This window comes from Archocentrus centrarchus, chromosome 5 (genome assembly GCF_007364275.1).
Source record: "Archocentrus centrarchus isolate MPI-CPG fArcCen1 chromosome 5, fArcCen1, whole genome shotgun sequence".
NCBI classification, from domain to species: domain Eukaryota; kingdom Metazoa; phylum Chordata; class Actinopteri; order Cichliformes; family Cichlidae; genus Archocentrus; species Archocentrus centrarchus.
Window position 1 is genome coordinate 14,849,570 of NC_044350.1, and position 17,226 is coordinate 14,866,795.

Here is a 17,226-nt window from a genome sequence, read left to right on the forward strand (position 1 = left end):
TTTATCACAAGTGTACCCTGCCTCTCGCCCTATCACAGCTGGGATAGGCTCCAGCCCCCCCACGACCCTGACCAGGATAAGCAAAAGAAAATGGATGGATGGATAGATGGATGAAATTGGCCTGGCACAGCTAATCAGAATTGCCAAACATGAAGTTAGAGGTCTCCCTGAGATATTACCTATCAAAATCAAACTTGATGCATAGACTCACGACCACATCTTAAAAACTCTCTACACCTCCAACCACTTTTGTGGTATGAGGTAATATACCATACAGTACAGTATTGGCCTCAGTGATGGTTAGCCCTCTCAGACTGCCTTTCAAGTTAAACCTGCAATAACATTTCCATGTGACAGTACACTAGATTGGACATATTATAGTGCTTTATTTCCAAAGGTGAATGTAAGGTTATGCAGGGTTCTAGCCAGAAAAAATTCACAGCCCAGCAGTATAGGTTGATCGGTCTACAGGATCAACCGCTGGCTAGAACCCTGTTATGTTAACAATATTTACACAGAGTGGAGCTTAACTAGATGGATCAGTATACCCATAACCACCGTCCTATATTTGAACCCCAAATCCTCATGTTGTTATCGTCCTGGGTCGTTTGACCCAGTGTTTTTGAAGTTCTGGACTTCTCAGGTTTTGTTTATTTAGATGTTCTTTTCAAATCTTGGTTTTCTTAATGTTTATGGTTGCTTCTTGTGTTTTTCCTTTGCGTATTTAGTAGTTATCCTATCACCTGCTTCATTTTATCTGTTAGTTGCTTCTTGTGCTTTGCTTTTAGTTTTGCTTCCTCTGTCTCATCACTTGTAATTTAGTTTACCTGTGTGTCGTTCCCACCAGCTGTCTTTACATCTCCTAATTACCGTCTGTGTGTATTCTGTATTTAGTCACCATCTCCCCTTGTCCTTTGTCAGAGTGCCCGTTCTCCTTACCCCAGTGTGTTCCAGTCCTAGCATTTGTTCCAGTGTTATGTTTCTGTGGTTTATAGTTCTCAGTTCTCTTTTCAGACTTTATGTTTTGCTTCTGGATTATCTGCTTACGGTGTGAATAAATGGCTCCTTTCTCGTCAACCCTGCCAGCTTTTGCATCCTTCATTTGGGTCCTCACTCCTCACACACCACCTCATGGCAGTGCACTCTGACCAGAATGGACCCAGCGGAAACAACTGTCGAAAGTCCTGTGGAGTTTCTAAACCAGCTCCTCATTTTCTGAGGATGGTAGCTGCAGGAAAAGAAGGTGGAAGATTAGCAACCTGGTACGTTCTCTGCCCCCAGTATATGGACATGTTTAGTAGACTTTGCCCACACTCTCAATCCCCATTGTCATAACTGTAGTCCTGCACTCAAGCTTCACCACTGTCTCCTGACACCTCCACGTCTCAACAGCAACAGCAACTACAGCATCCTGTCTCACCTGCTGCCTCAGGTTCTTCTTCCTCACCTCTGCTTGTTGCTGCTGCTCCATCACCACTACAGCTCTGCATCCCAGTCTTGCTGCCCTGGTGGTCGGCTTCAGCAGCTGCGGTTTCTTTACCTGTGGCTCCTGTGATTAGGAGAGGTTTTTTGAATGTCTCGCCTACTCTTCACTCACCAACCTCACTCACAGCCAGTTATTCGTTACCGCACCCCAGCACTCAAGCCGTACCTGCTGATAACTCATCCACCTCAATGCTAACCAGCTCTTCATCATCATTGCTGCCAGCTTCCCACTCTAGAAAGTGGGGTTCTCATCGATGGACACAAAACCATCAGCCCGTGACTTGCATCACGCATGATGGGCTCTCTTCAGCCCTTTTCAACTTAGCCTTGAGACTTACTGGTATTCTGCTTCCCAGCCTCAACACAATCGCCGCTCAGCTCTCCAGCCTCAGTGTCACCATTTCCCGGACCATCGGAGGTTGCCCTGGCTGGCCCATCGGAGGGTGCAGCCTTTGACTCACCAGCCCTTGCCTCCAGGAGGAAGTGAGGCTCCTGCCATCGGTGCCCCTCACTGCAGCCAGTGATTGGCTTCCAGCCCACGTCTACCGACACTGGGCACTGGGCTTTCCAAGACAACCTTTACAGTGGGTAAAGAGGACTTTTCCTCTAGCACTCTACCTTTGTTTACTGCTGCAGCTTCTCCTTAGCAAGATACTGAGCTTTCTGACTCTGGGTCAAAGAAAGTTTTGAGGGCTGAGCCTGCTGATGGTAAGAGTGAGTTTCCTGGTTCACACATAACACATAATAAAACCATATATTCTGTTTCTGAGCTTGCCAATTTTGAGTTTGAATTTCCTTTTCATAAGTTTGAATTTTGTGTTCCTAAGTTGTGTTCCTCTCCAGAGACTATGCAACCTGCACCTGTCCCGGCTCCTAGGGTAAAGGTGGCCAGGGCTCAGCCCATTGCTGCATCTGTCCCTGTTCCCAGGGTGAGGGTGGCCAGGCCCCAGCCTCAGCTTCAGCCTCCAGAGTCAGCAGTGGGTCCTGTGCAGCTTCTGCCTCTAGAGTTGGCAGTGGGTCCTGCGCAGTCTCAGTCATCAAAGGAGACTGTGTGCCCTGCTGAGCAGCCCCAGTCTCCTTCTATGAGTATACCCAGAGACTCCTGAGCTTCTGGGGAACCCCCAGACCTTAGACTCTTCCAGCCACCTGAACCTGAGCCTGTGGGTTGTGCGCCACCAGTGAATGCAGAGCCTGAGGACCCCACGTTGCCTGGGCAAGACAGTACAGAGTTAGTGGGACTCGCTACCCCTGAACCAGAGCCTGTGTGTCCTGAGCCAAATTCCCCCAAACTGCTTGATTCAGAGGGTCTCCACCCCCACTGCTGGCCACTCCTGAAGGTCCAGAATCCCAGCCAAGTCACCAAAGGGTCCTCACCACTGTTGCTGGCCTTGAGAGGGGCCTCGAGCCCAACCTCCCAAGGTGCCCCGTCCCCGCTGTCATTCCTAACTGCCTCCTAGCTAGCGGCCACTTGGCCAATTCCCTGAAAGGCCCCACTGCTGGCTTTCTCCTCTACTGTTTCAAGATGGCGCCGGTGAGGTCAGCAGCCGTCGTACCTGCTCCTACGCTTTGTTTTTATATATTAGGTTTAGCTCTAATTCTGGACTTTATAATTCCGCCTGCTCTGTGTCATATCACGTATGACAGACAGACTCTTTTTAATATCAGAATACAGCACTCTGGCTGTATTCTGACACCTTTTTCTCCCGACCCGACTTGGCCTCAGGAGATCCAGCGTTTCCAGTGGGCCAGCTCAAACAAAGGACGGACCAGGTCACGGACAAGGCCCCGAGGGAAAAGAGCCGGCGTAAGAGAGAGGCTGAGGCGCAGAGCGCACCAAACGCCACTGCCGAGCATCCTGTTGGCTAATGTCCAGTCACTGGATAACAAGCTGGACGAACTCAGGGCCAGGATACAGTTTCAGAGGGACATAAGGGACTGCAACATCATCTGTCTCACGGAGACATGGCTGACTCCCCTCATACCGGACCACGCCGTACAGCCGTCGGAGTTCTTCAGTGTTCATCGCACGGACAGAACGAGTGAGTCTGGAAAATCAAGAGGAGGAGGTGTGTGCCTAATGATTAATAACAACTGGTGTGACAGTAGGAATGTTGTCCTTCTGAAACAATCATGTTCACCTAACCTGGAGCTCCTAACCCTGAAATGCCGCCCCCACTACCTGCCCCGCGAGTTCACTTCGGTCATCTTCAGCGCCGTCTATATTCCACCTCAGGCGGACACAAACACTGCACTATCCGAGCTACATGAGGCGATTTCCACCTATCAGGCTAACCAGCGTGATGCGGCTCTCATCGTAGCCGGGGACTTTAACAGTGCAAACTTGAAAAAGGTGATACAGGAATTGATTCAACACATCGACTGCCCCACCAGAGGAGAGAGGACCCTAGACCACTGCTATTCTCCATTCAAAGATGGCTACAAAGCAAAGCCTCTTCCGCCTTTTGGGAAGTCTGACCACACCGCTGACCTTCTCATGCCGAAATACAAACAACGGCTCAGGCAGGAACCCCCTGCTGTGAGAGAAGTAACACGGTGGTCTGATCAAACAGAGGCCGCTCTGCAGGGTGCGTTGGATTCAACCGACTGGGACATGTTTCGCAGCAGCGCGGGTGGAGACATCGAGGAGTTTACGGAAACTGTCGTGGGATTTATTGGGAAAGTTGTTGAAGACACTTCACTTAGGAGGACCATCAGGACTTTTCCCAACCAGAAGCCGTGGGTGGATAAATCTGTCCGCGATGCCCTGAGGTCCCGCACCGTTGCCTACAACTCCGGCCTCGCCTCTGGGAACATGGAGGACTACAAGGTTGCATCATACAACGTCCGCAGAGCGGTGAAAGAGGCAAAACATCGCTACGGCCGCAGACTGGAACAGCAACTACAACAGTCTGACTCCAGGGGACTGTGGCAGGGACTACGCACCATCACGGACTACAAAGCACCACACACACACCCGGTGAGTGCCGACGCTTCTCTGGCTGATGAACTCAACATCTTCTTTGCGCGCTTTGAGTCGGGAAGCCGACAGCCCGCTGCGCTCCCGGCCGGAGGGGCGGAGACACTCACTGTGACGGAGCGCGACGTGAGGAGGGCGTTTAGACGTGTAAACACCAGGAATGCGGCTGGACCAGACGGTATTAGTGGACGTGTCCTTAAGACCTGCGCTGACCAGCTGGCACCTGTGTTTACACTGATATTCAACCTCTCACTGAAACTGTGTGTGATTCCCACCTGCTTTAAAAAGTCCATCATAGTCCCTGTCCCAAAGAAACCACACCCCAGCAGCCCCAATGACTTCAGGCCCATAGCACTCACCTCTGTGGTGATGAAGTGTTTTGAGAGACTCATCAAGACATTCATCACCTCCTCACTGCCCACCACCCTCGACCCACTACAGTTTGCATACCGGCCAGACAGATCCACAGATGACGCCATATCCTTCCTCCTCCACAAGACCCTTTCACACATAGACACTGGTAAGGGGAACTATGTGAGAGTGCTGTTTGTAGATTACAGCTCAGCATTCAACACCATAGTTCCCTCCAGGCTGGTCTCTAAGCTGCTGGACCTGGGCCTGGGCCCATCCCTGTGCAGGTGGGTTCACAGCTTCCTGACCAGCAGACCACAGGTGGTACGAGTGGGTCACCTCACCTCATCCTCCCTCACCCTCAACACTGGATCCCCCCAAGGCTGTGTGCTCAGCCCTCTGCTGTACTCACTGTACACCCATGACTGCGAGGCCACGTCAGAGTCCAACGTCATCATCAAGTTTGCTGACGACACTGCTGTTGTGGGACTAATCTCTCACAATGAGGAGACAGCCTACAGGAGAGAGGTCTCCCGCCTGGAGAACTGGTGCCAGGAGAACCACCTCCTGCTCAACGTCAGCAAAACGAAGGAACTGATCGTGGACTTCAGCAGGAAGCAGCAGAGGGACTACCATCCACTTGTCATCAGTGGTGCTGAGGTGGAAAGAGTGGACACTTTCAAATACCTGGGAGTGACCATCTCACAGGACCTGTCCTGGACTCATCACATAAACATCACTGTGAAGAAGGCCAGACAGCGTCTCTACCTCCTCAGGCGGCTGAGAGACTTCAAGCTCCCACTCAAGGTGCTCAGGAACTTTTACACCTGCACCATCGAGAGCATCATGCGTGGGAGCATCACCACCTGGATGGGAAACTGCACCAAGCAGGACTTCATGGCCCTAAAAAGGGTGGTTCGTTCAGCTGAACGGACCATCAGAACCACCCTCCCCAACCTGCAGGACATTTACACCAAGCAGTGCAGGCTGAGGGCCATGAAGATCCTAAAACAGCCCAGCCACCCCGGACACTCTCTCTTCTCCCTGCTCCCATCAGGCCGGCGTTACCGCTGCCTGAGGTCTAAGACTGAAAGGTTGAAGAAGAGTTTTTACCCACAAGCCATCCGTCTGCTCAACTCTGAGCCCTAACTGGACCATTATTGCACAATGTAAATATTATAATTTATAAAAGTGTGTATAGTGTATAGTATATAGAGTATAGTGTGAATTACTTTTTTTTTATTTTTTTTTTATTCTTCTTATTTATATGTGTGTGTATATATGGTTGCAGGTACAAAATACATTTCACTGTGCATTGTACTGTGTATAACTGTGCATGTGACAAATAAAACACTATCTTAATCTACTCCTGAGGGGTTCCATCTCTTCAGACATTGGTGGTCTCCTGCCAAGCCACCAGATGGGCCACATCATGTTCAGCCCCCAGAGCTTCTCTGTCTCCACTGCTGGCCACCCAGCTGGCCCCCAGAATTGCTCTGTCTCCACCACTTGCTTCCCGGCCGGCTTTCAGAGTTGTTCTGTGGCCTGGTTGGCCTCCAGAACTGTTACATCTCCCCTGTGTTGCCCTACGGCCAGGCAGACCCCCAGAACTGTTTACTCTTGTTCTCCCTGTTTTCGTTTTTGTTCTAACTTGGTGTTTTGCTTTTGGTTTATCTGTCTACAGCCTGGATAGATGGCTTGTTTTTCATTAACCCTGCCAGCTTTTGTGTCCTACATTTGGGTCCTTAGTCCTCACGCACCACCTCATGACACACATTTCCAAATTGTTGTTGTGGCAACAAAAAAGAGGTGAACTATCAATATATTTTCTGCTGGTTGGTAAGGTTGGACTACTAATTCAAATGAAGAATACAAATAGATCATTTTTTTCCTTCCTTTGCACAGACCTCTGTAAAATTTATAATTACCTGACATTCTGATTACGTAAAGGGTATATATGATGAAGAAATTTTGGGAAAAACTTTTAACTTTAATTTTTATTTCCTTATTTTTTGCTTTACAGTAAGATGAGAAGCCTGACACCACATCAAATATGTTGATGAACTCTGAAGGAAAATAAGGGGAAACTTAGCACAGCTCTAAAATAAATCTAATCAGCAGTAAGGAGGTGAAAAGGGACTTTTGTGAAAATGTCAAACTGTTACTTTAAGACAGCATGATGTGGCTAGTACTGTGTTTACAATCCTTCAACAGCAACATAGAACCTGCAAGCTTTTTCCTTCACTTTGTCTCCTTCCAGCATGACTTCATACATAGTGAGCAGGTTGTCACTGGAGCAAACTTACACAGTCTTTCATGGTTAATGTTCATCCCTCAAAGGAACTCTGTGTGAGTGACTCTGGTAAAACTGGGTCCAGACATTACACAAGTATGTTCAGACCATCAAAAACATGCAGCATTTGGAAATTGTGTCACTTGGAAAAAATGGCAGTGGATTTAGTGGCGAAAACAGAAAACAAAAAAACCCCCAAGTACTCTTGGTAAAGTATTGATTACCTGTATTTATGTATTATATACTTTACAAGGAAATAAATAAATGCATATCTTTTCGCCCTTTGAAATTCCTAATTTTCCTTTCTCCTTTTATCTAACCCCTAGCTTTATATAAACTGATCATTAGTACAAAGCATGTAGTAGACTCAAATACTGGGGAGTTTTATCTCTCTCATGCCTATGAAAATGAATTGAAAAGCTTCAAGAAAGTGGTGACAAGCATTATGGAAACCTTGCAAGACCAGGCTTACTGCTTTGTTTTAATGGCCTATAAGGCAAAAATATTGGCAGTCTCTCCTATGAGTACCAACCAGGGAGTCTAAACTAATTTTTGCTTAAGCACTAAACTGTGTTCTTTATCTCCCAGAAAGCAAACATTTAAAAATGAATTAAAGCTATCATATTTCACGTTTTCAAATGTGAAAACACGTGCTATTATTTAGCCCTGCTTTGCTTTTACTAAAATGATCTTTACTACTTATTTTACACAATTAAACAGAATTTGCTGAGACTGATGAATTTATCTTTATCTCACAATGACTTGGAAATGAAGAAAATTACGATTATGAGAGCTCTACCTCATTAATTTATTAGGAAATACTTTTTCTTTATCGTAGATTATTAGTAATAGCAATAATAATATTTGATACTAATCAGTGGTATATAATTCACTGGGGAAATACCAAAAATCACAATTACACATACATTCAGTGCTGATTTGAGTCTATTGTCATGTATTTATCTTTACAAACTTAACTCCCACACAATTCTCAGTACTGATTGTAGTTGGTGACGGAAATAGAAAATGAAAGGTATTATTTGCACCCACTTTGTCAGTGCAAATAACACACAATCTGCCTCAAGATAAAAGATTTACACGTTGAGCATTTTTACATATTTTCTTTTGCCTCACTGAAATCTGCAAGAGCACCACCAGCAGCAGCTCTGCTCATCTGGTCATATACATCCTCAAGGGTAATAAACAGGTAAATGACAACAGAGTGCAGAAATGTTATGCTCAAGCGACAATCTACCCGCAACAAGCACTTTAGTGCATAGATAGATAGATAGATAGATAGAGTACTTTATTCATCCCCGAGGGGAAATTCCTGTGTTGCACAGCAGCAGTACACATAAACACAAAAAAGCAAACAGCAACAACAACAACAAAAAAACATATAAAAACTATAAAAACCCTCATATATACATGTATACACAGAATACTCCAACGATCATTAATAGAAACTGCACAATGTGCAGTGAGCAATTTCGTAATAGGTATATGAAACCTAGAGGTCATTCTGAGGTACATGTATCAGAAACAACCCTGGCCTGAAATATTTGTTCACCTTTTTTTTTAAACTGTCAGTATTTTCCTCTTAAAGTTTTATTACTTCTGACAGTAGTGCAGGAAGACTGAAGAGTTTAAATGGACAGTTGGTAGTGGTTACATTGTTCATATCATGTAGCTGCATTAAAATGAAATGATCAGTTTTGTACATACAGTTGTTTTGTTTTTTGTTCATAGCATCCTTTGTTATTACTGTTTTCATCTTCACAGGTTATCTGAGCCTAACCTGTATTTTGTTGCATTGGTTGTATGTTAAAGAAAGACAAATATGCATTTGTATATATATATATATTTTCTTTTATTATAGTAATCAGTTTTTGAATTCTGATTTAAAGTAAAAGAAAAGAGGTTTACAAAATCTTTAAAACGTGCGTCAATACATGCTCATTTTCCACCCGGATCCACATGTAGACTGGTGTGGCTGTAAAACAGTGTCCAGCTAACTGAGTCAGATCCTCTCCTGGGAAAGCTACTGAATTTTGCCATTCATACATGTTTCCTTTGCTCAAGGGCAGCTCAGTTTAACCAGAGCTCATCGTTTGGTAAACTCAAAAATGAGAGGGGTTGTCACTGTTCGTAGTTACTAATAACACACAGATGTTTAAAACCTGATGATGCAGAAATTGGAAGAGAGAGAAAGCCACGAGACTGCAGTGATGGTATAAAAAAAACTTTTGATCAGAACTTCTGTCATTACCAATAAATTACACTGGTTTAGGGTTAAGGCCAAGCTTTGCTATTTTTTGAAGATCACTTTTCCTCTAACCACCACCACCTGGCTGTGTATCTGCATAATTGAACACATAGTGAAGAGACTTAGAGCCTTCTCTGGTTTTAAGCTTTAAAGCTAGGTTGTTAGAGTTCATATTATGAGGTGGATAATAAAATGCTGAGTCGTGGTTGGAGATTTGACAGCTGCATAGAGTACTTATGTGTTGGGTTTTGGTTTTAGAAGGTGGAGTCAAATGTAAATGCGCTGAAGCACTCGCAGGCAGAAAACCCAGTCAGGAGGCAGCTGATGGTAGGATATTTTATTTCCATCCAATCGTAGAAACTTCATCTTGGAGTAAGACAGAGGTCCCACCTCTCTGCAGAAACTGGTCACATTGAACGCTGTGGAGAACAGACAGAAAACTATTTTTATTTTGAAAGTCCTTATTCACCAGAGTCACAACCATGTGATTGATGCTGTCTCGCCAAGACATTATGGATACTAAGCCAGTCTAGAGAGCTCTGATTTCACATCATGTGCCATGTGTTCATCACGTTCACAGATCAAAGCTGAACCCGTGCAGTCTGCAGATGTCCGTCTTCTTCTCACAGAGTGTGCGTTTACCATCTTACAGGTGCTGCAGTAAAACTGAAGAAAGAGGAAACCACAACACCCTCTTTAGCTTTCTCTGAGGCATTTCAGTAGTAAAATGTCTCTCGGCCCAGAGTGTGCGCTTTGGCAGGCAGCAACTGCAGTAGCAGTCAGGCTGCTAGCTAGACGATGAGGTGTATGTTATTGTGGAAGTGCTTTGCTGTCTGTCTGTCTCGTTGGTACACAGCCCCACTGTCTGCTGCATCACAGATTCAGAAATGAGAACGTGAACCAAAACTGCATGCCAATTCACTGCCGCTAAATGGTCATGTGAGTCAGGTTTTGGCTCCTGGGTGCAAAAGCTGAACCAAAAAAAAATAAATAAAAAAATCAAGCTGATGGGGAGCAGACGGAGGGCGAGGAAAGGGGAGACTGAAGAGGGGAACAGCATGTGCTTCTGGCTCATCTGGCACTCTTACCTTCGAATCCATCACAGATGTTGTCAATACCATTCCCCTCACTTTTTTTTTTTTTTTTTGCTAACCCCACTTTCCACATGTCTAACCAATTAATATTCCTTTGTCTATTCTTACGTCCAGTCTCCTTTCACTCTCTTTGTTCCTTGTCTCCTTCTGAGGCCCTCTTCTGCCTTCATACTTACATCACCATGCAAGCCTAGCCCCTCCCATGTCAGCATGCAGCAAGCAGGGGAAGGAGGATTTTTAAAAGGGATGTGGCTGTAAAAGCTTTCTGCGTTTCTTTTTCTCTATCACAGCAGGGTTTGTCGCATTCCCCCAGGCATACAGCCTGTTCTATAACTCAGTATTGTCAAACTTGTTGAATGGTATCATGTATGAATGTGTGCACGTGTGTGGATGATTACGAGTTTATAGACAAGTCAGTAACACGTTTAAACTATTTTTAGAATGTAAAAAAAAAAAAAAAAAAAGAAATTTAAAAGGTGACATCTGTGTGTGAGTGTGTGCATGCTGTGCTGAATGTATGACACTCACCTTGTATTTTATTGGCCTCCAGGTAGAGGTACTGCAGGGTAGTGGGGACTGTGGGAATGACAGTGAGTTTGTTGTATGAAAGGTCCAGCTCCACCAAGCTGGAGTGGTTAAAGACCTGCGGGTGGACCCCATGGTTCTGCAGGCCACAGTGACTTAAACGTAGATACTTGAGGCTGAGAAATCCCTCAAAACTATCCGCATCCAGCCCAGTGAGAGAGTTGTTTGACAGATAGAGCTGCTCAACGGAGGGAGGTAAATGCCTGGGAACAGCTGAAAACAAATTCCCACTGAGGTCCAACAGGTTCAGACTGACCAGACCTAAATGAAATAAGACATTCACACACATAAAACTCAACACTGATGATAAAATGTTTGGAAACATTTTTGGTGTACATACATGCAAAAGTACTCTTATCCTTCCAGGTAGTCAAAATAAAATGAATTTTTAAAAAGTCTGAATTGTTTTCTGTTTGTTTTTTGTCAACAGGACAAGGGTGTGCTCTCTCACTTTCCATCCCAAGTGTTCAAAGTAAATTGTGCATGAACAAAGAAAGGAAATGACACATTACGCTACCTCTGAGGTCTCCCTCTGTGATAGTGTACAGTCTGTTTCCCTGCAGCAGCAGCAGCGTCAGGCTATGTAAGTTCTGGAAAGCTTTTGGGTTGATGCTGCTGATTTGGTTGTGGGCCAGTCGCAGCTGTTTGAGTCCAGCTGGTAAAGAACTGGGCACTGAACTCAGGTGGTTGTGGTTAGCAAAAAAGTACCGCAGCTGGGTCTGGTCCTGCAGAGAGTTCTGCTCCAGCTTGTCGCTCTCCAATTGGTTTTTGTCCAGAATAAGCCACCGTAGCCCGGTAACGTTGGCCAGGACGGAGGAGGACAGGAACGAGATGTTGTTACCCTGATAAGAACACAGTTTACTACCTGAGGGATTTTGTCATTGCAGTCTAATGAAAAGCATATACTTTATATTGTAATGGAAATCAAGAGAAACTAGTTCCTAGTTACTAGCAGACCACCATAAAGATAACGCATGCTCACTGTCCGTGTCAGTGTTTGTCCTACCTGTAGAAACAGGTATTGAGTTCTATCCGGCAGGCTGTCAGGGATGTGTGCCAAGTTTCTCTGATCACAGTAGAGCGCTGTGGGCCACTGGATGGGACAGTCACACTGTTCAGGGCAGGGGTGCTGATTACTAGCACGGAGCCAGCTTGGGTCCATTCGTCCATGCAGAGTCAGCACACTGGGCTCACCCAGCATGCGGTTAATCCACAGAGGAATGCCTCCATAGTCCACATCAGCTACAAAGGTGACTGAGGCAGAGTCGAACCCACACAGAAGCAACAATAGGCCAGAGCACAGAAGAGCCATGGAGACGGCAGGGGGGATATGTTACGCTGTAAATGAAACATTAAGACAAATTTGATCTCTCTCACAGATTTTACAAGCAGTACAAGCAGGAAACAATGGCGCTGCATAATAGAGGCGAGGATCCAGGAGCAGGAACTTGAACTATAAAGCAATTTTTTTGTTGTTGTTGTTGTTGTACTAGTGATATACAGTCATGTGAAAAATAAATTTTTCACAGGTGATGGAAACATAGGCAGTAAAGTAAAATATTATATAAAAACTATCAAATGCCATAAAATTTCATTCATTTTTTTTCTTCACAAGTTTAACAGCTTTTTTTTTGTGCTCCATACTATATAGAAAAAATATATGACCAGGAACTACCAACAAAACTAATGAGATCAGCTTAATTTGTGCTTTGTGTTTAGTGCTAAGTGGAAGGTGAGCATTGATGTTTTTATGCACAGCCTCATAGATCCACTAGTGTGGCAGTGCATGCTTAATCTGGTTTTGTCTCTTAAATTCACCAAAATGGTGCAAGGATGTAGCTGTAACTGATGAAAAAGGCAGCTTAAAGTGGACCGGAATGACCCGGAGCAGCGTTTTTGGTTCAGATGTCTGTAAGTTGTGGTCACAGTACTTCCACACACAGAAAAAGAGCAAACATAAATGCAATGATGTCTTTAAAGTTGCAGGTAATTTCAAATGCAACATTTCTAACAGATCAACAAATAAACATACAAACTGTTGCTGTGCAGTTTGTCACATAGCATGTTTGCTAGCTAAAGGTACAGCTGCTGTATTTCAGAGAGAGAAAAGAGTATGATATAATTTCACTCAGAGATCGAGACAGATGTGAGAAACACAGGAAACAGGAGAGGAGTAGGTAAGGACTGCTCAGTGATATTTGATAAACTGGAAATTTAAAGCTTACGTGTAATGTGCCAGTTTATTTTAGAATATTGAATCTATACATGATGTGTTGCTGAAGTTATGTTGTTTCATATTGTGAAACATCTTGCAAACCAAATTGATGTATACTTTGTATTATTCAAAGGTTGCCTGAAAATACTGGGCAGTTTAATGTAGGCTATACTCTTTAGATTGTGGTACTGTATAGTAGCACTGCACTATGTTAGACTGGTGCAGAGCAGCTGTGGTGTTCATGGTCAGTGTTAGGTTACATGAAGACTAGTAGATCCTGAATTAAATTAATTTGATTCGCTCACTGAAATCTACCTGTACACCAGTTTTATAGTATCTAGGGTTGGAAATCAGCCATGATAGCTCATGAATGATCTGCTTATATCTTGAAGAACTGAGCTGTGTAAATCCACAAAGAGAAGCACAGCTCAGCTGATCACAACCTGAATACAAAGAAAACGCACTGGCATTCACAAAAGAAATTATTGTTACTTATCTCTAAATGATTTTTTTCCCACGCCGCACCACTGCAACTGATCTTCGGGTTCCCACAGCTGCTGAATCTCGCTTTAACCCCTGACTATACTAATTTTCTGTTTACATGTGGCGACAAAGTCATCTGTCTACAATGTAGGAAACAACAAATAGAGCTAGTATTTAGGTATGTTCATTAGTATTAGTATTAGAATTAGAATTAGGTTGTAATAAACTTTGTATTCCCTTTATTATTTTATTAATATGGCAAGAGGTTCAGTTTACTTTACAAAAATAGCTGTCAGAAATGTCCCCCAAACAGCTACTACTGAGCTTATAATGTGAGTACATTTCAGAGTCTGTACTTTTTCAGTCTCACTTGAGTAAAGAAGCTGAATCAGTATTTCAGCTTTTACAAGAGTGTTTTTTTAACAACTGTAACTGTATTTCTACTTAATTAAAATATGCCTCTACTTTTGCCACCTCTGATTGCTGAACTGTTTAACATGAAAACTTTTCTCCATCTGAAGCTTTAAAAATCAAGATAAATCTTTGTGTGGAAATCTTCTTTTTAAGTGCGGCTTATAAATAAATCAGAGTAAAATGAATGGACAGTAGAGTACGTGGCACCATTTTCAAATTCATCACGTGCAGATTTTTTGCTTCAGCTTCCACATTTCTTTGAATTAAAAGTGATTGAACGTGAGTGAGAAGAATACATTTTCAAACCTGCACATCAAGTGCACAAGAGGACACATACACACACGCATTCACGCCCACGCCCACACACACACACACACACACACACACACACACACACACACACACACACACACACACACACCAAGTTACCGTATAACACAGCAATTTGTAAGAAAGGTTTGCAACATCAGGAAGTTTGACTTGTTCTGCATGTTTGCAATGTTGCATCTGCATTCCACGCTTACAGTACAGAACCTTGCCAAGAGATTTACTGTAATTAAACAAACACACACTGTAGTTTTCATCATTTCCAGTTTTGTCTGCCTTGCAGAAAGAGGAAATGGAGGCAAACAAGAAACTAACTGTAAACTTACCTGTTTGTTCAGGAGCTACAAATGGAGACAGGCTCTCCTAAATCCCCAATGAAACCTTTGTGAGCTGTGTATGAATGTGTGTCAGGATGTCTGCATGTGTGTATGTTTTCAGGCTACCAGCGATGTATGCCCTGTCTGATACATTCCTCTGCTTCAAACGCTACCCACATCGCAGACCTCCTCCATAATTTTCCCTCACTCACTTCTTCCATTCGTCTTCTATTAGCCTGCAGTAGCAGCTGAACAGTTGGTGGGAACGTGTTTGTCTGCTGAGATGCACAAAAAAGTCTGAGAAGGTGTGCTAAAAGAGGACACAGAGGGGGAAAGGAAATAAATGTGGGGAAACTGGATTTGGATTGATATGCATTGAAATTGTATATCTTCTTGCTGCTTGAAAGATTGAAAGAGTGCGTATGTGTGTGTGTGTGTGTGGGGGGGGGGGTTCTACAGTATTACAGTATGTGCTCTGCCTAGAAGCAATTAAGCTACAAAGTACCTGGGGAGCCAAAGAGACCATTCTGTGTGTATGTGTCCCTATCTGCTTGTGCATGCGTGTGTGTGTGTGTGTGTGTGTGTGTGTGTGTGCCTTGAAGCACAGAGCTTCTTGAAAGCAGCTGACCAGAAGAGAAGTAAACGATCCCACATGCCTTTCCCCCAAAATGTTAGTGGTGTGCTGTGAGAGAAGAGGCAGTGCAGGAAGAGCAGACAAAACGAGGACATTACTTCCTGATCAGATCAAATAAAGGGCTCCCTCTAGGAAAACCATAGAGAATCACATCCTTAATGCTGTTTCCAAAACGTTTTTTTTTCTTTTAAAGAGAGGTGATGGAGCATTTAAATTTAACCATAAAGAACAACAAGAACACGTTCTTTAAGCATAAATGCCACATCCAGCCTTTGTTTTGACTGTGTGACTGTGTAGACAAATATGAGAGATTCCAAGTGTGCATTTCTGTAACAGAATTGTAAGCTGTTATTGATCCGTTTCCAAAATAAGCTTTGTGACAAGTCAAGTGGCAATGATGCTTACCAGTAAAACGGTTTTCGCTACATTAGCAGCATGCGTTTACACTGAGCAGAAACTATCTGAGCTATCTGAAAGACGAGAGCCACACCAGAATAATCTTTGTTCTCCGCCTGCGTCACTCATCACATTTGCCTCCTCATAACTTCAGCCACTTCCCGAAAATGAAGAGCAAGTTGAATGATCACATTTTTGAGACGCCAGAGGAGATGCACTTCCTGCAAAAACCCTGAAAATGATCCGGAGTTGCACAAGAAGGTGATCTTGAATGAGATGTTGTAAAAACAGGAGGTTAGAATGCTCGCGCCCTAATAATACTGTGCAGTCATGGTGTAAAAGTTTGTTTGTCCTTTTCCTTTAAAATATCCCAAAGGTACTCATTTATAAAAAACAAACAAACAAACAACATAATTCCTGCATAGTTTTTGTCTCTTAAAAAAATACAAATGACTTAGTCAGTCAATTAATGACTTTGAAATGCTTAAATATTATTTATTTATTTATTCATCCCTGTACAACTCCCTATATTTTAAGTATCACTAGGAGCATGTAGTTTTAAGTATTGACTACAGCAAAATTCAGAAAAAAAATAAGTGGTAAATGTTTTGAAATTACACCACATGTTGCGGCCTGTTTCATGAAGTGCTCTTGGAATTCTCTTGAGATCCTCAAACTGCTTGCCACATATTGTAGAGACACATTAAAATCAACAGCCTTCATCCAGAGGTGTTAGCATGCAAGTGTCTGTTTAAGTCTTAAGGGGACATTTTTTTGTGTGTGTGTGTTTTTTAATTTCATTTTATCTAAACTCAAACAGGATTTTTAGGGGCGTGGCTAATTTTGATCTGGTTTTGTTTTGTTTTGCAGAAATACTGAATAGCATTTTTTAAATCGGCTATTTAACATGTTAGTTTTAGAAATGTCCACAACTTATTTTGAGCTGGAAGTCCTCTTTCTCACCCTTCCCTAAGCCCTTTTCCTTCTTATTTCCTTCTCTTTTCTTCAACAGCTTCCTGAACACATCCTCAAACATTTCCTATCACTTACACTAGAGGGCTCTATTTCCTCACTAATCAAAAGAACACATGAGGTTGGCAAATGGTGGAATATATAAGTGGCACATTAATTTCACTAAATTGTATATGTGCCCATCTGCAAGACAGGATTTATTAGTAATGTTAAAAAAAAAAAAATTCAAGGACTTATGCAAGGACTCCTGGTTATTCTTATAAAAAAATCTAACTTTCTTTTGGAACCACATTCTTTCTTTTAGTATTAAGATTGCCCCAGGTTTATGGTCTCCAGCATGATGTTGGGATCCAGATGTTGCATCTGAATGCATCTTGAACCACTGTGTCACCAGGACACTGTTCAGTGCAGATTTAA

At 43.4% G+C, this 17,226-nt stretch overlaps 1 protein-coding gene across 1 annotated transcript; it reads right to left on the minus strand.

The window, feature by feature from the left end:
• Positions 1-9,032: 9,032 nt before the first annotated feature.
• Positions 9,033-14,928, minus strand: LOC115780841 (lumican). Its single transcript, XM_030730259.1, has 5 exons — positions 14,817-14,928; positions 12,058-12,389; positions 11,569-11,893; positions 10,995-11,312; positions 9,033-9,791 (listed from the first exon to the last, which is right to left on the minus strand). Exons 2-5 carry the CDS (start codon positions 12,361-12,363, stop codon positions 9,640-9,642), a joined length of 1,101 nt encoding a protein of 366 aa, XP_030586119.1. The 5' UTR covers positions 12,364-12,389; positions 14,817-14,928; the 3' UTR covers positions 9,033-9,639.
• Positions 14,929-17,226: the final 2,298 nt, after the last annotated feature.